The 23,104-nt window shown below is 36.2% G+C and overlaps 1 protein-coding gene across 1 annotated transcript; it reads left to right on the top strand.

Moving 5' to 3' along the window:
- The first annotated feature begins 620 nt into the window (after nucleotides 1-620).
- On the top strand, nucleotides 621-20,055 carry LOC112693811. Its single transcript, XM_025569041.1, has 6 exons — nucleotides 621-891; nucleotides 2,483-2,591; nucleotides 4,042-5,768; nucleotides 10,675-10,841; nucleotides 15,840-15,943; nucleotides 16,829-20,055. Exons 2-6 carry the CDS (start codon nucleotides 2,505-2,507, stop codon nucleotides 18,857-18,859), a joined length of 4,116 nt encoding a protein of 1,371 aa, XP_025424826.1. The 5' UTR covers nucleotides 621-891; nucleotides 2,483-2,504; the 3' UTR covers nucleotides 18,860-20,055.
- The last annotated feature ends 3,049 nt before the right edge of the window (nucleotides 20,056-23,104 follow it).

Below are 23,104 nucleotides of genomic sequence, written 5' to 3'. Positions count from 1 at the left end.
TTGATTATTATACTTAAAAAAAAAATATGTAAAATTAGACAATGTAATATTGGAAATTCATATTGATAATTCAAGTAATTCAAAACAACATTTTTATTGTACTATTTTAAAATTAGCGTTTAAGCAATAATATATATATATATATATAATTAGGTTAAGCTAAATGTATATAAGACGGAGGACTAATAAATAGAGGAGGTCTTTGTGGTGGTCGTGTGACTCGATCACCATAGGAAACATTTGCATTTTATTAAGTATTAACTTAATTCAAGTTATGTATCTGTGTCTGTACGTACGACTTGATCGGCGTGTACAACAGCAACAAAATAACAGTTGCTGAAATAAGCTGATAAACTGAAGTGAACGATGCAATATCAGTGTTAATGTATGTTTTGAAGTTTAAAAGTATAAAAAATATAAAATATAATTTGCTATCAATGAAATATTATTTATCTATTAGTCAAATGTTCATAACATTCGATATTGCAGAACGTAGTGTTATTATATTGTCATTATTGATGTCTAAAAATATAATTATGTATATTATATAATTATACGCTCAGAAGATAAGTCAAAAATTTGATTATGACCCGCAGTTATTTGAAAAAATATTACTCACAGATTTAGTGTAATATCATAAGCCCATATGTATGAATAACAGTAATTTTTAATATTTACATGTTATTTGACTATAATCTCGATAAATGAATTTTTAAATTTCTTGGCGTTTATTTATCCACTCTCAATTTACTAATGATAATTTACATTATACACTATCAGAAAACACGTTTTGTCATCAAGTTTTTACGGTTGGTCGTTGATCAAGACAAGTCATACCTTGCATGGATCGTAAATTGTCGAATAATCAAACGTGACGTCTTATCAGATAAGGTAAATAAATTAATTTAATATACTTATTGTCATTTTTTGTTTGCTTTGCAGCACAATTGATGTTAAAATAATATACAGTAGAACCTCTATTATCCGAAAGTTATTTCGTTTCAATTCATGTATCCGAACATCAATGCGTAATATATCGTTTGAAATCGTTAACGGTTTCTTCTTTTAAAAATCAATGTGAGAACAAAAAAATTGACGACAGCGGTTGCAACGAAATTAAAAAAAAAAAGAAAATTAATTAATTAAATTATTTATTTATTATTTATTCTTATACACACGGACAATCACCTATGGAGGCATTTGCTGTGTTTGAGACTGGTCTTGAGTAGTTAGAGATATAAGATAAATATTGTCCAGCACAATTATTTCTATTAAAACATTTGCTAAATTTAGTTGCGCAAAATCGCGTAGCAGCAATTCGCAGCAAAAAATGATCAGTTTGCCAAAAAAAATAAAATAAAATACATTATAATAAATCTATAACATTTAATAATATTCTAATATTTGTAATAATTAATAACATAATATGTAATGTGTAATAATAAGTATAATAAGTCAATCATATGTAATATTAATTTTTTGTTCGTTGTAGTAATATTTTTTTTAATTTCTATTATTCGAACTTTCGCCTATCCGAACTCTGCATGGTCCCAATTAGTTCGGATAATCAAGGTTTTACTATATTATAAATTACACATTTGCGTCTAACAGGGTGGCAGTGGAAGTTCTATTGATTTCCGTGTAAATGCAACTTGGTTTTTATTTTTTAGATTAATTTTCGTGGAAATATACGATTATAACTTAAAAAATATTAAAACATTGTAGACATAACATACGGTTGTGAACAGTTATTTTCAATCGTAATCTGACGTGATATTCGGTGTTAACGTAATTCGCCTAGCCAACGATTTTCGCTAATGGCGCCAACACTTATGCAGATATGTAACATCGAAACCTTTTGCATTGAATAATGATATTGATTTCGATTTTCAATTAAAAGAGTACAATTACACAAATGACACGTATCAAAACTATGTCGAACATTTTACAACAATATTCATTAATGTGTATCAACTGCAAACTCAGTGAAAATTATCAGTTTGACAATCATTTTGTCACGAATAAAAAATATATATTCTTGGGCATAGTACGGCACGCGGCACGACAATTTCTTAGTACGTATTTTTGTTGTAGTTGAACAATAAGAACTTGAACCCGAGAAGGGAAAAGCGGAAAATTGATTTTTTTAAATAAGTACCTACATAATAAAAAAACATCTCAAGTGAATTTTAGTGTAGTTCATGTTATACACTTAAATATAAACACGTAGTTTAATTTCAAACGATTTAACAGTAAAATATGGAAATCGAATTTAACTGTTCATAAAAAAAATAATCAAGTGGTTGTATCAATTTAAGCCTGTTTTGAATTTAGTACTGTTTATAGATTATTAACAATTTACATATACATTTTCGATGAAACTAGTAGTTAATTTTTTATTTCCCATGTACAGTAAATTTTGTGCAGATATATGCACTGAACGAAATTTACGTGTATACTTTATGTGATTTTATAATTATAGAGGATCATAAAATTCAAACGTCATGGGCGGCTGCAAATTTCAAACACAAAATATACGGAATCGCCGCCGTCTTCTCTATACCAATGGAATAATATTCGCCATAGCACTGGTACGTACGATCCTAATGTTTCTAATGTTTGTCTCACAATAACACATTCCCATCAATATTTTCTCTTATTTAGAATAAGTAGAGTTTGTTGTTTAAAAACGAATTCGTATTTTTATTTTTTTTTTATTTTACACAAATGAAACCGAAAGAAAAAATCAGTTCTTTCGAAAACAATTAATTTAGAAAATTTTGACAAAAATATTTATTCCCACTCAATTATAATTTATACTGATTTAATTTCATGTTTTACGCCATTGCATTTCTACGAATAAGAACGGTACATAAGTATAATTAATATGGCTCGGATTTATATGTATTAAAAAAACCCAAAATATGTAGATATATATTAATAACAAATCGCTTTATATGTGATAGCAAAATAAAAAATAGAATATAAAAAATTAAAATCGCTTCATAAATGACAAAAAAATAAAAATAAAAAAAATCATGACACTCAAGTTGAAAATATTATGAAATTGAACGTTATTCATCTTGATTTTGATAGCAATGAGATACCATACACATGCTCAAATTGTCAAAGTTAAATGATCTACGGTTTGGTCGTAACGCAAATTTGTACCGAATAAGAAGCGCTCGACTTCAACTGAGGTAATTGGCAAAGCAAATTTCATATTTCCAATATCCTAAGGAGTGAGCTCATTCTGCAATATAACCTCATTCATTCCGCAAATTATTTGTCTAATTAATTTTAGGCAGTTTAAACCAGGATTTTTGTTTAATACACGGTACATTTTTTCTTTTATTGCAATTCCCAATGGTCTTTGAACTTGTTCTATGCATTTTACAGCTTCTTCTACGAGTCTTAAACTTTGAACTAAAGTTATATTTCTTATCGAACGTATTGAAACATCGAAGTATCGAACATATATCGACCGTAGATTAAATTTAATAATAGGTATTATTTTGTTTACGTACTTTTGGAAACATTGAAAATTACCTGTATCGAATTATTGATAAATCGTAAATGGACAAACGGTCAAAATATTTAAAAAAAAAAAAATAGAAATATCGATAAACATGGTAAAATATTTAAAAATATATAAAATAAAATACAGTTAACTTCGTTTGAAATCGCTTGAAATGAATTTATTACTTACCTAAATGAATTTATCAAGTCGCGGTAAACATTTTGTATTTACATATAAATCCGGGCCTTAGTAATTGATAAATTGATAATAAGCAGTAACGTGATAAAAAAAAAAAAAAAAAAATCAGAAATGAACGGTGCAGTGTTTTGTGTACGTCGTGTTTAACGACGAGTAATAATATCTCACGGGTATACATGTTCTTAGCGGTTTCGAAATAGTTTAATCGCAGAAACTGTTCGAAATCCAAGTGCAACGGTGGGACCGGAGGAAAATAGCGACACCGGGAAGTGCTCGGGTTGCAGACGCGTGCGGATAAACAGGACCCTTTCGACGTGTTTCAGGTGTTCGGATCGGCGACCAGATGCCGTTCGCAGGGTACGACGGACACCGTGTCGGAGGACTGCGCGGGGTTCACGGGGTGCAGTAAATGCACGCAGGAGTCCACGTGCAGCTGGTCGCTGGAAACGCAGACGTGCATGCAATCGACCGACATAACCGGCAACCTGATCGTGCACATCGAGGAGAATTGTCCGCAGTACGTGGTGATCGCGAACGTGTCGTGGCGGGACTCGGCGTCGGTGTCCGAGGCGTACTCGTTCCAGGTGAGGGTGAACAACGACCTGCACGGTTTCCTGGTGTTCCTCAACCGGAGTCGGCCGATATGCTGGCTGGACGGGGTGCCGTTGCACGGCACGGTGGTCGACGACACTATCGTGTGCGGCACCGTGCACAAGTGGTCGGCGGGCGACCGGCCGCCGCCGGAACCGCGGGTGCTGTTCAACTACGTGACTTTCGACAGCGCGGTGCTGCGCGTGGACCGCGTGGCCGACAGCTACGTGCTGCTGGACGAGTACTGCCCGGGCGCCGACCGCTCGTACTGCGTGTCGTGCTCGTGGGACGGGCCGGGCTACACGGACTTCTACGCACGGTGCGCGGCCAACAACACGTGCTCGGGCCCGTTCGTGTTCCACGAGCGGCGCTCGACACACGACTACTCGGTGACGGCGGTGCGCAGGGACGTGGACACGCGGCTCCAGTGCCCGGAGTTGGCGATCGAGGCCGTGGACCCGCCGTCGGCCCGGTGGAACAGCGGCACGCCGGTGCGCATCACCGTCGGCGGCCACGCGATCCTGGCCGACCGGAGGGCCATGACGGTGACGGTGGCGGGTCGCGCGTGCACCGCGCCCAGCACCGTGGACGAGCGCACGTTGGCGTGCACCGTGTCGCTGGCCACCGAGCCAGGGCCGTCCGACGGCCCGGTGATCGTTCGCTACGGAGCCCACGACGTCGTGGTGTCCACGTTCAGGTTCCGGTTCGTATACCCGGAGGTGCGCACCGTGAGCCCGGTGTGCGGGCCGCTGAAGGGCGGAACGTTGCTGCGCATCGGCGGCCGGTCGCTGAACACCAGCACGGTGGTCCGGGTCACGGTGGGCCCGGCCGCGGTCGAGTGCCGCACCGTCGACTGCGACGACCAGAGCATACGCTGCGTGACCGCGCCGTCGCCCGTGGCCACGACGGGCCCGGTGATGGTGCTGTTCGACAAGTCGCTCAGCGAGCACGTGGTCAGCTCGACATTCGCGTACACGGACGACGTGCCGACTGTGAACGTGGGCCAGCGGTACCGCATCTACCGGGCCATATTGGACGGCTGCGACTCGTTCGTGGTGCACGGCCGTCACCTGTCGTGCGTCGAGACGGCCGAGATCTACTACGTTTTCGGCGAGTCCAAGGTTTACTCGGAATGCACGGTCGAGGACGACACGCGCATGGTGTGCCGGAGCCCGGCCATCAGCCAGTGGAACCCGTCCGATCCCGACCACATCGGGTTCCGCGTCACGGCCGCCGGATCGATCTTGGAATTGTGCCCGGGACCCGACCCGTCCGGTTACTTCTGGTTCGTTGATTCCACCGCCGCCAAGGTCGTCGCCGCGTTCGCACTGTTCGGTGCCCTCGCGTTCTACTACGCGCGCACCAAGAAACGTTCCGCCAACACCGAGGCCGCCCGCAACGTGGTGGTCGAGTTCAAAGCGGCGGCGGCCGTGCCCGCGCCCAAATACAACAACCTGACGTGACCGCCGCGTCCGTGCGACTTCGAAACGCACCGAAACGCCGCGGTTATTATCTACGCGCACGTGACACGTAATTTGCATGATGTAAAAATTAGTTTCTCGCCCGATTTCGAGTGCGTCGGCCGCGTACAATGTTATTCGCCGAACGTATTTCACCGACCGATTGTTTGCACCAAGTAAAATACGTCTATACAGTTATTGAACGTGTTGTTATTTGTTTATCGATCGGAACACGATAATTGTTACGGGTACCGCAGCAGCGACGACGATCACTGAGGTCCGAGTGTTTCGTCAGCTGCTCGATCATAAACGTTTATCGTTTTTTTTTTTTACGTTCTTCTAATTTTTAGCACGAGTAATTTTACTCTCGTAAATGTTACTGTGTTCGCTTTAATTTTCTTTTACTGTCGTTAAGTATTGCAACCAGTGTCGTACATTCAAATTTACTATGGGATGGGGGGGGGGGGTTCAAAAAAAAATAATGCATTCCAAAAACTACCTATTTATAACTACGGCTCTTTTTTTAATAGCCGAATACTTAAAGGCAGTGGCGTAGCCGTAAAGGGACGATGAACGGGTTATAATCCCCCCCCTAAATGTATCACTTATTTCGTAAGATAATTTTAAGACGTACAACATTAATTTCTTATAAATATTATTTCATATATCTTTCTTAGAAAGAATCATTCTTTCTTAGCTATATTTATACAATCTTTCTTAGAAGTTTGTATAAATATACTAACAATATAAATAAATATCAATAAATTATATTTATATAAACATGAATTTTTTAGTGAACATAACGATAACACGACCATAAATTGTGTTTTTACTCTTAGCTTAGAGCATAACAATAAATATTTAAAATATCACTTTATAACGTTTTTTTTTTTGGCCCTGGAAGGGGGGTAGAACCCGAATCCCTCCCGTAAGTACGCCAATGGTGCAACGTTTACGTTTAATAAAATCGTGCGTCGGATGGTCTAGTTTGACTCGATCTAGTAGGCTGGACTCGATGGGGCTCGTTTAAAGGTGTGGAAAATCCGGACGTCACCAAATTTCCTAACGACTACGACGTCATTGTAGTACGACTAGTCTGCTTATTGGTGCTGGCGTTTTATAAATCGGTAAAAGAGCGACCGTCGGCCGACTGGTACACTGAAACGGCTCGCGAATGGCTCTAATAATTATATAGTCAATTGTTGTAGGTGAGCGTTCGTGGGTCAAGACCCGAACACATGTTGTAGCATAATTACTGCAGTGTCGAACTATGTGGAGGCGCATTAGTAATCATATCACCAAGGCCCAAGGGTATTGTGAAATTTGAAGAAAAAGAAAATTCCGTTTTAGAACATGAAACTAAAAATAAAAGTTACGATTCTGGCGTTCTCAGAAAAGAAGAAAACTTAGCCGTCGCGAGACACCTGACAGATATAAAAAATTGAAACTATTACGTATAGGCAACAGCTGGTTTGACTCGCTGCATTAAATGATTCACATCCAAAAAATAATACATCAATAAGAGTAGTAAAAAATATAATTGTTATTAATCTGACTCGGTCCCATATTGATGCCGTAGGGATGTCACAGGTGTATACACCTTAAATGAGAAAATATGCAATGTTACATGTTTTGTTGCCGCGACCTTGCCGAAAGTTCTACCAAAAAAATTGACCGAAAATTACCGCGGTTTCGTTTCACTAGTGATTTCACTCCTATGTAGCAGAAGGTATCCACCTTGTACGGTTATAGGCAGACAACACGCCTCACCAAATCGAATGTTGAAATTGTGCAAAATTTTATTTTCAAAAGACATACATCGAATAAACGAGAATGTCGATCATTGATATTAAAAAAAAAAATTATATGTAATATTTGTCTAGAAACAATCAAAGCTAAAGGAAAAAATTAACGTATAGTTTTTTTTATCGTATTTATCGAATTTTTTTTTTTTTATAATTACACAATATTTCCCACGTCTGAAGTATCATAAATAGTCATTAATTTGCTGGGCCAAGGGTTATAGATTTATACTTATTATTATTATATAGGCCTACCTATGCTTTTATCATTCGACAATATTATCAATATTGTAAACATGATACTCTCATGTTACACTACTTCGGCTGGAATAACGAGAAAACAACTATGTGCATAGAATATTCGCATTGCTACGGACGTAGAAAAAAATTGGTTAGTTAGCAGCCCTTATTTTCCATAAAAATTCGTACTTCACATTTTTTAATGTACAATGATATATACACACATATGATATATATATATGATACAGAACCCCCTTCTCTACATCTTCCATATGATTATAATTTTTAGTACAATGTCAATAATCATTTTTAGTAATAATTCTTTTTGATTAGTCAAATTGCACATAATAATTAGGTACCTTTCAATCTGTTATTATTTTTTAAACTGAAAATATACTTTTGTCTGGTAAAAATCTGAAAACAATTTATAAATAATTTATTTTAATTTGGGATATTAAATTAAAATTTTTTAGGTATATTTAAGTCCTCGTCAACTATCTTGCTTAAACCTGGAATCCTGAAAAACATTTATATAGTTTTATTTATTAATATTTAGTGAGTATACACTTCTCGAATCTGTAGTGCACACTTCCAGTTTCGGATTACACAATTTGTGTCGGGGTTCATTAAAAAATTGGGGCTGGTAGTTAATACTAACTACGAAAAGTTTTACTAATAATGTATTTACTTTTGGTTGGTTATTATTAAGTTATTAAAGTAAACTAAAACTTGCGACGTACATGAATATAGCAAACATTATATCGATTTATAAAGTTTAGATTCTGAGTGAAAAGATAGTTTTATTGTTTATGTGTGAGGGTTTGTTTTTTTTTTTTATTGATGCATCTTTTTTCACAATTTTGACCGGAATAATAACCAGGGGCGTATTTAGACTTAATTCCAGGGGGGGGGGGGGGACTCAAAATTTTTTTTTTTTAATACAGGCTCAAAATTTACAAGTAAAATTCTTGGTAATATTTATATCAGGTGAATAATTAATATTTGTGGTTTTTTTTTTTTTTAATCTAATGCCACTTAGAATGGTCTTCTGTGTAGTTCTTTTTTAACATCTATCTGTGTTTTGAAAGTTTCATTTGTGTTTTATTTAATTTTTCACTAAGTATGGACTGGGTCTTCAATCAAAATAATATATATTATTTATCTTTATGAGACATATAAACGTTATAAGCAATTGAGTGTTTAACGCTATGAATAATTCAAACGTTATTCAATTAAGCGTTTAAACGTTTAAACAAATTTAAACGTTTAAAAAATTTTCCGTTTACCGTTATTGACAATTAAAAGGTTATGAAAAATTTAGCGTTTTGCGTTATTTAAATTAGTGTAAAATTTGAAACGTTTTCAAATGTAGTAATACTATAAAATAAATCATAATTTTTGTTTCTTAATAAAATACCCATTACTTATATAAAAATTGTCTTAGTCTAAAAATTCTCGGGGGGGAGGCGATTGCCCCCATCACTCCCCTCAAATACGCCACTGATAATAACTCCGATTATCACAAAATAAGAAGTAAAAGATAGGAAATAGATTCTAGATTGTTTTTTGTGGTGGTTAAGAGGTCATTTTACGAATTTCTCAAGAGCTTTCTTAATAGTGGAGTATTTGAATAAACAATTTTAACAAAATTATTAGTCATGAAAATCTGCTAGGTACATTTTTGTAGTAAAAAATGCATAAATTTAAATATTTTTATTTTAGGCTTGAAAATTAGATACATAATTTTTCATATAAATTTCTTTGTAACTAGAAAAAAATTACTCAAAAGTTGCAAAAATGATTTATTAGCATTACAAAATAAAATTTTGATGAATTTTTATATTCAATTAAATTAGGTACACGATATATATATCATTTATTTTTGACTTAAGATATTTCATAGTTTTAAATTATTTCAATGAAATTTGTACTGTTTATATGAATTTGAAAAATTAATGGTATTTTTGCGAAATTTCTTACTAAGGTTAGTTGAACATTTAAAATTCAAATTACCTCATTAAGATTCAACTATATTCAAATATATAAATTGATCCACCCAATCTCTTTCACACAGAATGGTTTTTTCGAGTGCAACAATTACTCATAGCTAATTGCCGAACCAATTATTGGTACATCGGTTTCAAGTTTAAAAATACAATAGAGCAACACCATTAGTTAGCCATACCGCTATCCACAACCTGCGGACCCGCTCTAGTCACGCGAACCAACGCGTCCGCCTCCAGCTTTAAACCTAAGCAGCTGCTAGAGACATCAACACCACTCACCCGTATCACCCTCGACCGTGGAGTCTCATCAACCAAAAAATCTCACCCCTTTTGGTATTCTAATTTGCTCATTCACCGATTACGTTCAGACGTGTTTTTCTTTCCGTGTGAAACGGTCGAATATTATCGCGTAACGCAAACGCGGTCACGGTTACTACGAACGCCGTGTCATACGATACATAAGCATATTTGAATGTTTAAACATTTAAGTGTTCAGATGTTGACGAACGTACGGCGACAGTATTTTGTACATCACCGACGCACGCATTTCGTTATTGAACGTTTACCGATTTATAATCATCGACGTGGGAGGGGACACGGGGCTATTACCACGCCATAATTGTATACTGAGCATAATAATGTATAATGATAATATCACGAGTCTATCAGCGAGCCATTACGACGATAAAAAATGAATTAAATGCGCGATGGAACGTGCAGGTCGGTGAGGGAAAGCGTAACAGCTGGCATACTCCGTCGGATCGTTCTGTAGTCGTTGGTCTGCAAGCGAGACATTTGCGAACGGACTAATAATAATCCGTAGCACATAAGTATTATTATTGTTGTTATTATTACAGGTACCAGAACCGCGGTGCCGGTGACGTGCTCATAAAGGGTGTTCGCACTACCATTACCATACATCGTGACCGGACCCATCGCAAATTCGGTTCACAGGGCGTCGTACGTCCGGCAACCCGTTCTCCGGAAACCGCCGTTGGTGTGCAACAACCGAAACGAAACCAAGGTAAGCGGCACGGACAAGGAGACGGACGGTGGTTCGTTGACGAACCGCCGCGGCCGTGAAAACGTGATAATGTTGCAAATAAAATCGACACGTTCAACGTCCCCTCGCCGTCGCGATGGTTTTTTCGGCCGAAATTCCGTTTGCTCGTGTTTGACTGCGCCCACACCGCTGTTCGCGCGCGCGGCATGCACGTGCTCGTGTCCGCGGATCCTAGAGAGTTCGAAACGCATTCCGGTCCTGCCGGGAACAGTCGATCCGATCGTCATCCCTCACCGAATGAACAAACAGTTTTCACTATTTTTTACCCCGTTTTTTTCGTTAGCATGATTACCGACTCGTAACTAAAGCGCTTCACTCGTCTCACGGTTACTTTTTAAATACCCTACATTGTGTCGGACGAATATGTGGTAAACTGATAAAAATTCTAACTCGTCCATTTATTGTACCGTAGCGAATACGTTAACGTGCGTAAGTAATGCACGACTTTCGAACTGTTCCGAAAGTCTTATAACGTCTGAATATCAATTCACATTCCAATGAAGCCCTTAAATCGATTGATCGCGTTCATTTTTTTTTTTTTTTGTTCATCGCAATCCGTGTACTGACAGCACGTCACGGAGAATCATTAAATGCATTAATGGAAAACCGCCATAGCAAAAACTTTCCGCTTTAAAAGTAAGTTGTTGATTTTTACCAAAAATCCACCAGAAAAACCCATTCTATGCGTTACGAATTACGACCTTGGCCGTACGATAGAATTTATGGTGTTTTTTCATTAATTATATTTCACTTAAGTTCATTGTTTTACATCCAACTTTGTAACGCCGCAAACAGATTTTATTTATGCATAAAATAATTAGAACTAACAATAATTACAATAGTAATAATTATTTAACATATAATAATTTTTAAGATTCTTTGACGATGTTAAAGGTTGTAGAGTTCAAAACCTATGAGTTGACATAATCGTTGTTCAAACAATAGCTATAGACGAACGTCATAGTTGTTGACAGTTTTAGCATAAAATGTACACGAATCAAATAGTTATTTTATTATTAGTCATTAACGATAAGTTTTCACATTTAAAATTAGATAATCGCTATCATGTAGTTACACATTTACGCAATTACAACCAAATTGATGTAATTATAATTCAGATTTTGATGAATAATTATATACATATATATATACATGTCTGTAGTATTTTTTTTAAGTAGAAATAAAATACTAAACCAATTAAATCTCGGCTTTTATAGATCAATTTTTATTAATTATTAATCGAAAAATAGCAGCAATTTTTAAACTGCACGAATATAACAAAAATAGAAAAATACTCGTTTTTCAAGTGGTGTTTCTTTGTTCATGTTATTCAAGCCTAGTAAATATTAATTTTGTGTTAAAAGCTTACTTAATGTATTGATGTGTTCATGTTACGTATAATGTTAACATTTAGCTAATGTCCGACATCAATCGGTTAATTTCGATATTATCCATGCATCTTTGCTAATGTGTAATTGTTCGAGTATAAATATGAAATATCAACTATTTTCGGACGACGGTAAAAAATTTAAACAAGAGTTTTTGTTAGAATTCTATCTACTATAGTATCACATTAATAAAGCGTCAAACTGTCAGAGTAAAATAATCTTATCTTAGCCAATAATTTATCTTAACGATAAATTGAAAAATAAATGGGTCAAGTATTTTATGTAGGTATAGTATCTTAATTGGACAATGTTTTTTTTTTTTTATAACTTTATATACTATATGAATACAATATACGATGCCGATCTTAAGTTAGTCTGTTTTCGCATGTGATACTCATGAGAACGATATTGTGTTTTAATTTTTTTTTATTTAATTGAAATAGAAACAAAAAACAGAATTTTACCGTTTATTTGAAAAATTGTTCTTTGAAAAACGAGTAGATAATTCATTTTATTTAACAAATGAAAACTATTTAAATACAATCAATGAATAGAAAAGTGGCAATAAATCTCATCATTATGTGTTATATTTGCAGGGCCTGTTTTAGGGATGGGCGACCTGGTCCTCGCTCAGGGCGCTTGTTGAAAAGGGAGTGCTTCAAAGATATAATGTTAAAACTTAAAAAATGATAGAAATATAATTATAATACTCTATCCATTCTATTGGATATTAGTTATTATGATAGGTATATACTAATTTAGTCCATAGATAATAAATTATTAACATTGTCAGTCGTCATTCGAAATCGCTATTTATTTAGAATTTAGATATTAATAGCATCATATAAGCATTTAAAATAAAACGACTGCTCATTAGGGTGCATATTTGTTTATTTACACTGTCTGTTAATATACTAAAAATAATCTATAATAACTAATTATTTATTGTGTCTTACTATATTTAATTTTTTTTTTTTAAATTGTTCAAAAACTACACATTAGCCAAATGTTAACATTACCCGTAACATATATAGATGGTAATATTTTCTTAATAAAACAAAAAAGTGTTTAGTTGGGAAATCAATAGATCTTAACTAACATTGAAATTGATATTATAGTTAAAAGTATATTATTATTAGGTCAGTTCTGACGTTAGATTATGATATTTTTCAAAGCACAACCATAGTAATTAATTAGTCGAATAACATTTTTAGTCTGTCAATAATATATTATATTCTTAATTCATTTCAGTGTTTTAATTCTTAATCGATACTGTCCGGACCATTATAATAATATAATCAATACAGTACTCCGATTAGTAAGTAAATTAAAGTAATTAAATAAATTCCAAGTTAGTATACCATTCATAAGCATGTTATATTCAGTCATATTTGTATTTTTCAATATTCAATACAAAACGGGAATATTTACTATATTTAAAACAATTTAAAAATGATACTATTATCAAAGTATAACGTGTTGGGACTTATCTAGATAAATTATCTAGATAGATTTTTTGTCATCTTTTATCTTATCTAGATAAATAACGCTAAGTTATCTAATTACTTATCCAAGATAAAATTTTCCTTTTCTAGATAATTTTCTGTATTCTTGTCAAGATTAGAGTTATTTTTATTATTTTACGGAGATGAATCCAAAAAATCAGAGATCATCGAAATCGGTCCAGCCGTTCTTGAATTATAAATTCTGTAAATAACCTGACTTTCTTTTTACATATAGATTTTGTATTCATAATCATAATTCGTGTATTATTAATAAGTAATTATTATTTCTTGATATGTCATTTTATTTGTATTTTCATGTCGGGAAAATATTTTTGGTATTTTTAAATTTAATTTCTTATTTTTCCATGGAAGTTCCAAATATAGTAGGTATTTGATTTTAGTATACACACGTAAATAATGAAAATTATCAAATTAATATTATATGGAAAACAATATTGTTAACTTAAAATATTTTTTTATGTATTTTATTTTCATCCTGATACGTACAAAGTAATTTTCATTTTTTTTTTTTTTTTTTTAACATTTTAATGATTAACTGTCATTAAATATTGCACAATATTTATAAATAATGCTTAATGGTACACTCCATTACTACAATAAACATTAAACACCTAGGTACCTATTGATAGTAATGATTATAACCAGAGACGTATTTAAGGATTGGGCCTATGGGGCCGGTGCCCCCCCCCCCCATTCACCGTATTTTATACTTTATTTATTATTGTAGGCCCTCTTATTTTTCACGAACGGGCACACGGTGAAATACTGGAATATCAATATATCATGATAATATGATACCATCGATTAAACGGATTAGCATTATATACACTCTGAATACACCTTAATATACACCCTGAAATAATTATAAATCCTGAAGAAGTAGTTGATGCATATGTTAATAAACACCCCAGACGTCTTCAGTTATTGTAATTACAAAAATTTTATTTAAAAATATGTTTTATTGTAAATTTGTGTAATAAAAGTTTATATTTCTATCAAACACTTGTATTTTGATTATTTGGTTATGAATAATGACAGTTTTTTGAGATGGAAAAATTAGAACTATGTATACTTTGAACTTTTTGTTTGTGCCCCCCTCCCCCCATAAGACATTCCTAAATACGCCCCTGATTATAATTGAGTCTTCATCGATATTATTAGAATATGAAATATTGACCAAAAAATAATATTTATTGAAAATATCTTTTTTTTATCTAGATAAAATGAAATTATCTTTTATCTTTATCTAGATGAATTTAGACATATTATCTTTCATCTTTATCTAGATAAATTTTGCATTATCTATTCCTAACACTGATAATTAATAACAAAATACATTCTTAAAATTTGCCGCTGTAAGCACATTGTATATAAATACGCCACTGCCTGGGTGATATAAAAATACAAATTTTATGTACTTTATTATAAGCTATATGTCAAATGAATACTTCATGTAACTAGAGCTTATCGACATTATTCACTTTTAAAAAATATTGAAAAATTATAGCGATATATAGCAGCGCAACCCTTTTAAATAAAATGTTAAGTTATTTTATACTAAGTTTTTAAAAAACGTACGGTTTCAATATTCCTGAATAGTTGATATTTTGATATTAGGTTTTGTAATATTCAATAACTCGTATCAGTAATTATTTTATTTTAAAAAATACGAAATTTTAGTTTACAAATCTTGAAAATGAGAAACCAATGTCAGAGTTTTCTCTTACAATAAGATTCCAGTTATGAGCTAATAGATGTAAACATATATCAATATTATATTTTTAACTATAAGATTTAGAAAGTCTAGTTATTAGTACTTGAAATTTGCCATTACAATGGTTGTTTTATTATTTTTCACGCACAGATTTCAAAAAAGTTTTGAATTTATAAAAAGCACTAAATTGTAGTCAATACAAATCCTCGTTTCTTCAGTATATTAGGTATTTAGAATAATTTTTATGGTTGATTATTAGTTAAATTACCAAAAACAAAAACGATTTCCTGAACATTTATAAATTATTTAAACATTTTGTTTCTTTTCAGGTAATTAGGTAAAATAAATCTCAACACCATGGATAAAAATAGACGTTCGAAAAACAATGAAAGCAATTGGAACCATTTTTCAAGACTTTTATTCGTATGCGCTGTGGTACGTAACGTTTTGACGTGAAATCGTGTCTTTATTAATACTGTTTTCGATATCAGCATATTTTGTTAACGAATAGTTTCAAAAATTAAATTTTATTTACTCTGTATTACGAATTTCTTTTTTGTTTTCTATATCTATTAGACTTCGATGTTGTATGGAAGTGTTAATGCACTATATCATTAGGCCATAAGCCAATACTACTTTTTACCTATACCTAATTTTCTAGTACACACGACCTATATAAGCGGTGTATTAAAAATTAATTTTACGCAAAAATTATGGTAAAATAAAACCGGTGGCCGATAAGTAAAAGATCGACTTTCGATAAAAAATTCGGTACAGAACGCCTCTTTCACACAGTCCGTTATTTTTAACGGCAACGGAATCGGATCGGATGAAAATTAAAACTAAACTTTACTAAACTTAAACGGGTACCGGATAAAAATTATCGGACACTGAATCGGAAAGTGTAAAATGTTATATCTATTAATATAGTCTTGATAAACGGTCCGTTTTAAAAACGTTCCGACAACGGAAATATATCAAGGCAATCCGTCGAGTCGTCCGTTACAACGGACCGGTGGGTTATTTGTCCGTTGATTGAAACGGATAGTGTGAATAACTGGTATAAACAACTATGTTTCTCATCTCTCCGTTTTATTTTTTTATCCGATCCGTTTCCGTTGCCGTTAAAGAAACGGACAGTGTGGAAGAGGCCTTAAGGTTCTAGGATCGACCTTTACCCGTGCGCGTCACACACACACATACCCCGAACGCGCACGTACATCTCGGTTAGATCGGTGCGCACTGCTAGTCGCCAACCGGTGTTCGCGCAGTACATACCAATACACGTATTGTAACGGCCCCGCGTCGTGTGCCCGACAGATGGTGTGCGGAGCGGCGAGCTGCGACTGCGCGGCCACGGACAACGCGACCATCGTGTGCCCGGCATACATGGAGTGCACGAAATGCACCAAGACGCCGTCGTGCAGCTGGTCGCTGAGCCGGCAAACGTGCGTGGACCCGGCGCAGAAGGCCGATGGGCTGATGGTGTACAACGACGAGAACTGTCCGCGGTACGCGGTGCACAAGCCGACGGTGTACTCGGCGACGGTCACGATGGACTACGCGTACACGGTGAACGTGTCCAACGACGTGTACGGGTTCCTGGCGTTCCTGAACCGGACGAACGTGACGTGCTACGAGCCGGAGACGGGCGCGGCCACCGCGGCTGTGGTGACCAAGGACGCGATCGTGTGCGGGTCGACGAAGCATTCGAACACCCGAGCCATGGCTTTCCGGTTCTATTACATGGCGTTCGGCGACCGTAGCGTGCTGCTGCGGTTCGACAACCGGACGGACAACTACGTGACGTTCTACTGGGACACGTTGGGCTGCAGGGACGTGGCCGAGTACTGCGCCACGTGCCTGTGGGACGGCCCGGACGGCCACGTGAACCGGTACGACCGGTGCTCGTCGAACAACCCGTGCACCCACGAAATGTTCGAGTACCTGTCGGTGCGCTCGTCCCGCGACTACAGCTCGGTGCTCACCGGCCCGGTGCCGGTGCGAGTGCTCGGGTGCCACGCGATGGGCGTCGAGTCGGTGACGCCGGCGACCGGGTCGTGGAACGGCGGCACGACGGTACGGATCGTGGTGCGCAACCACAACGTGCTGGCGGAACACCGCACGGTCACGGTCACGGTGGACGGCCGGAACTGCGCGTACCCGAAAACGGTGGACAACGAGACCATCACGTGCGTAACATCGCCGACCGCGATGGCCAGCCCGATGGACGGCGTCGTCGAGGTGTCGTACGACACGGTGCGGCTGGCCACCGCGCCCGGCACGTTCCGGTTCGTCTACCCCGAGGTGACGACATCGAGCCCGGCGTGCGGCCCGCTCCGGGGCGGCACGCAGCTGCGCATCGAGGGTATGTCGCTGGACATCAGCCGCGCGGTCCGCGTGTTCGTGGGCCGGCAGAACATGTCGTGCGAGACGATAGCGCGTGGCCCGCGGCACATATTCTGCATGACGTCGCCGATGCCGGGCGGCCGGTCTTCCACGGGCCCGGTGTCCGTGCTGTTCGACAAGGTGCTCAGCCTGCGCGCGGTCAACGCGTTCACGTACACGGACGACGAGCCGGCCATCGACAAGGGTCAGCAGTTCAAGGGAATCGCGTCCGGCGGCACCACGGTGCCGGTGCGCGGCACCCGGTTCGCGTGCGTGGAGAGCGCCGAGCTGCACGTGGTCGTGCAAACGTCGTCACGGCACATCAGCTCTAGCTGTGCGGTTCGCAACGACACGTACATGGTGTGCCGGTCGCCCAAGCTGGACGTGCTGTCCGCCTCCGAGACGTCCACCGTGCTGGCCAACCTGTTCTTCCGGCTGGAGTTCGCGGGTCGGGTGATCGACCTGTCACCGCAGTCCGACTCGCCCGGATACCTGTTGTACGCCGACCCGGAGTTCATCGACTTTGAGACCGTCCAAAACCGCGTGGTCATCGGTGGTCGCGGACTGGACCTCGGCTACGAGATCGCCGACGTGGCCATCCGGTTCCAGAACGCGTCGGGCGCGTGCAACGTGACCAAGCACACGCAGCACCAGATCGCGTGCGATCCGTCCACACTGGTGCCGCGGACCGGTGACCACGTGCACTCCGGCGACGGCGTCGTGGTCACCATCGGCGACTCGTTCGAGTACATCGTCAAGAAAAAGTCCACCCGGTACAACGTGTACCCGGTCAAGATATTCAGCATATTCTCCGGCATCAAGATCTTCCTGATCATCACCACCGTGCTCGGGTCGATACTGTTCTGCGTCAAGACCAGCATGGGCAACGAGGACGACGTGACCGACATCATCAACGTACAGTACTGTCTGTCCGAAGACATTCGCAAGTCCACGGCCACGTAATACGTCGGTCGGTGCCCGCGAGACGCCGTCCACGTTCTTTGGCCCCACTCGAATTCGTCACCTACATATTACGTTTATACATATATATATATATATATATAATTTTTTTTTTTTACCATTTTCATATACAGTTTTTTAATACGCTTTGTGCCCATATTTTGTTTCGTCGCTCATCAAAACAATACCATAGCTTCGTCCGAGGCCTGATGATTGAAAACCCGTTGGTTATCTACCCCTTTGATGGGACGTTTTAAAATCGTTTCGGTCCTTGTGACGTTGATACTAGATAGAGTCTCTAGACTACGACCAGTCCTCGCTTTAATCTTGTCCTGGTTCTGTCTGGCGTTGGTCAGCACGAAGTTGTAATTCGATTCGCCTACGGGTAAATGATCCGCACTGATCCCGGTCCAGTTCCAAGACGTTCGTTTTTAAAAATATACTCGAACGGAAAATCTTTATGTATCGTCTACTAGTATACTAGTATACTTGTACGATGATAATCGTAATATTACATCGTGCGGTATGGGTAGGTATTCATCGTCTCATTTATAGTTCTCACTCGATTTATACTTTGCATTTGTGCTTTTAGAAACGCCAGCCCATGACCGAGTGGTTATTTTTTATTTCTAATATAATTTATAATAAAACTTTTTGTTTTGTCAAATTTGACTTTTTTCCAATGTATTTATAGTACATACTGTATGTACTGTATGTAATATTGTATGACGATAAGTCTGCCGCATTAGGGAGATAATACAAAATAATCTCCTATGAATGTATATATTTAATATCCTGTAAACGTTTAAATATATATCGCTTTATATTTCACATATCGTTTCGTTTGAAAATTCAACGATATGTACTTATTGTAATTAATTATTTGTAATTATTATGTAATACACTTTAATAATACACACTCCTATATTATACTATGAGCTATATAAACCAGGTTAGGCACAAATGATCAATAACTAATTATAGAACCAATAAGTAAGGAATCGAATCGATAAAATTTTTATCAGTTACACTAAAGATCTGTAAGTTTTATCGATCCGATAAATATGGTGTTATCGAACCGATTTATTGTTGTCCCGTTTTTGGTTCGATAAACAATAAACAGAGTTATACAACTTTACTGACTTGATAACTTCTGATAATATTCTATCTTATCTTATTATAATTTATACTTGTAACCACTAACAATAATATTTATACTATTATACTTATTTTTTTTAGTAATCATTTTATTGTTATACTTTATATTATTATTATTATTATTATTATTTTTTTTTTTTTTTAATATTGGTTTTGTCCATAAAACAAATTATAATATAATTAAATATAATCAAAATGTCATTGTATTCAACATTATCTGACAGTTTTGATGAAGAATATGTAGCAGAAAATGTTATAAATCTACCGAAGCCAAGAACCTATCTTGATCGTTTCAATCCGCTCGAACAGTATAATGATTACGACTTGTACTCATACTTCTTTTTATATTGGTCATATTCAGTGTCATATTTACAATTTTTTTTTGGGAGGAGGTGTTGTCATCAAACATTTTTTTATAAGTCAATATACAATGGTCAAAATTAAATGTTTATCTGTTTTACTATCTCCTTATTGAAAAATATAATTTCATTAATTATAAACTATATGATAAACTCTGGCTTCCTTCTTTTATTTACCAATTCGTCAACAACTCTATCGGTAATAATATTTAAATCTGGATTAATGTTATGTCTTTTCTGAGACAAAATTCGATCTTCATCCAACTATCTCTACAATTTGGAGAATGGTGATATCTCATTGTTAGAGCCCGGATTTATATGCATTTGAAAAGTGTCGAATATGATGCAAATATGCAAAGAAAAAGTGGCTAAATATGCAATTATATGCATTTTGTTACACTTTATAAAATGTGATTTCTTTTTTTGAGAACCACACTTTTATACCAAATAAAATTCTAATTATTTTATTTAAAAAAGAAATTATAATATCCACTGATTTATATTTCAAATCATTTAAATCAATCTTAAACTTTTAGGAAACTAAAAAATGAGAATAAAAAAAAAGAACTAAAAATAAATATTTTAGATTTTATAAATATTTTAAATCATTTGAAGTTACCTACTGCCAAAAAACTAATAGAACACTTAAAAAAAAAACAAATATTTTAAAATAATATTTTTGAAACTTAATACTTATCATGTCAATTCGTGCTCTATTCGAGGAGATTGCTGTAAATTAAAATAGTTGATTTATTAAAAAACCATTAAATATGCATGTTATATGCATTTATGAACAAATATGCAATAACCCTCGAAATATACGATATAAAATTTGGTGTTTAAATTCGGTGTAATATGAATCGTGGACATTTCAAACCTCCATAGACGTGCATACACTTAGTACAAACATGCATATAAATGCATATAAATCTAGGCTCTACTCATTTTTATCAAAATCGGGAAAACTGTACCAGTGTAGCCGCGTATAGCATTTATTTAATCTTCCCAATTTCGTGCAAAATTAAGAAGTTTTTAAAACATGTCTCAAATTAATGTATGATGCTGTAAAACCTCATTTGAGTAATCTTTAAAGGTTTTTTAAGGTTTTTTTATTTTAAAATATAATGTGCCCCGTTCAGTAACAAAAGTTAAGATTTTTTATTTAAATTTATTGTAATTATGACTTGTTTATTACAAATCACATGTCACAGGACTTGTCGTCCGATGTCAAAACTCGAATGAAGTCGGCTGTCGATTATGAATTAAAATATTGGTTTTGATTATCTTATGGGAGTGGTGAAAGCGGTGTTCCTTGGATTTTTTAAGATCATTTAAATTTTTAGTTTGTGGGCACCATTTTATATTTGACTTTAGGGCCTCAAGTGTATAGTTGCGTCACTGTACATCAGTGGCAAACGCGGGGGGGGGGGGGGGGTTGTAATCCCCCCTCTCCTCACCAGAACATTTTCTCCGATGTCTAAGTTAAAATTTACACATTTTACAAGTTTGAAATATGAAGAGCCAGTGTTGAATACCTAGTATCATTGATTATACAATAGTCTATTATTTTATCAATGCTATTATTTAAGTCGAAATATATAAAGGATTTGCATGATTTTGTTAATTGTAAAATGTGTTATATTTTTACCTTTTTATATCCTTTATGCATTACAAAAAATCCGAATTGCATACAAGGTCATGCGTTCGAAATATTTCGTGTCACCTTTATCGTTGAACACACTGTTATATAATGGGTAGTCCAGGGTTGGACGCATAGAAATAATTAGTTGATAATAACTAAAATATAAAGCGCACATCGTTAGCTAATTATTATATTGGCAAAGATAGGAAAACAAACTAAGAAAAGTTCACAAAAAAAGGCATTAATTATAAAATAAACATTTACGTAAAACATACCTAACTCAAACCATATTTGGATCAAGCGTATTGCACTCTTAAAAGGACCACAGTCTCTTATACAAGAACGGGATATATAAGGTAGACCAAAAAAAAAAAAAAAATTAATGTTTTGGACTTAGAATATTTCACAATAAATAGTGTTTAACTTAATTTGAGTTATTATTTGAAACATCCCATCATACTTTCCAACCTTAGTACTGTTGAACTGACAGCACACAATAGAGGTATTACATGCACGGCGTGTCTTTTTTAAAATGGGTCGTCCCCTATATAGGCCTACTCCACATCGAAGGTCGGTCAAACTATAGAAATTTAGAAGAACCATCCGCAATTTGTATAATCACATTTTCATATTGATAATTAATAATAGTTCAAATTAGTGATGATAATGAGTAGCAGTCACTGCTACTTTTCACAGTGATTCATGAAATAGCAGCAAACAGTATCAACTAATAGTACGTAAAAGAGCAGTGATTTGAACACACTGCAATACTAAAGTACTATACTATTATCACAGCACAAAGTGCTAATAGCAGTTGTTATTATTTTTGATTAGCAGCCTGCTACTTAGTAGAACTGTTGTCAAAGTAATTGTTTGAAGTTGAAGTTTATAAAGTTGTTTATAACAACGCACTTGCTAAATTAAGCAATAGGTATGTTTTAGTATAATTATATTTTGAAAATATTAGTTTTGTTAATTTCTTATTGTTATAGATATAGCAATATTTTTTAGTAACATACTTGTTTTGCTTGTTCAGGTATATGATCAATGAGGATGTAATTCAAGATGCTGCATTTTTTTGATCCAAGA

Source organism: Sipha flava, unplaced genomic scaffold (assembly GCF_003268045.1).
Source record: "Sipha flava isolate LNK unplaced genomic scaffold, YSA_version1 0_pilon_pilon, whole genome shotgun sequence".
Lineage (NCBI taxonomy): Eukaryota > Metazoa > Arthropoda > Insecta > Hemiptera > Aphididae > Sipha > Sipha flava.
Note: the sequence above shows the minus strand (reverse complement) of the source record. Positions and strands in the feature narration are given on the sequence as shown.

Bases quoted from the DNA above. Each gene is read 5' to 3' on its own strand.
- LOC112693811 (XM_025569041.1), top strand. From the start codon at position 2,505: ATGGGCGGCTGCAAATTTCAAACACAAAATATACGGAATCGCCGCCGT. The intron at 2,592-4,041 runs GTACGTACGATC...GACGTGTTTCAG, and splicing joins TAATATTCGCCATAGCACTG to GTGTTCGGATCGGCGACCAG. The intron at 10,842-15,839 runs GTAAGCGGCACG...TTCTTTTCAGGT, and splicing joins ACAACCGAAACGAAACCAAG to AATTAGGTAAAATAAATCTC.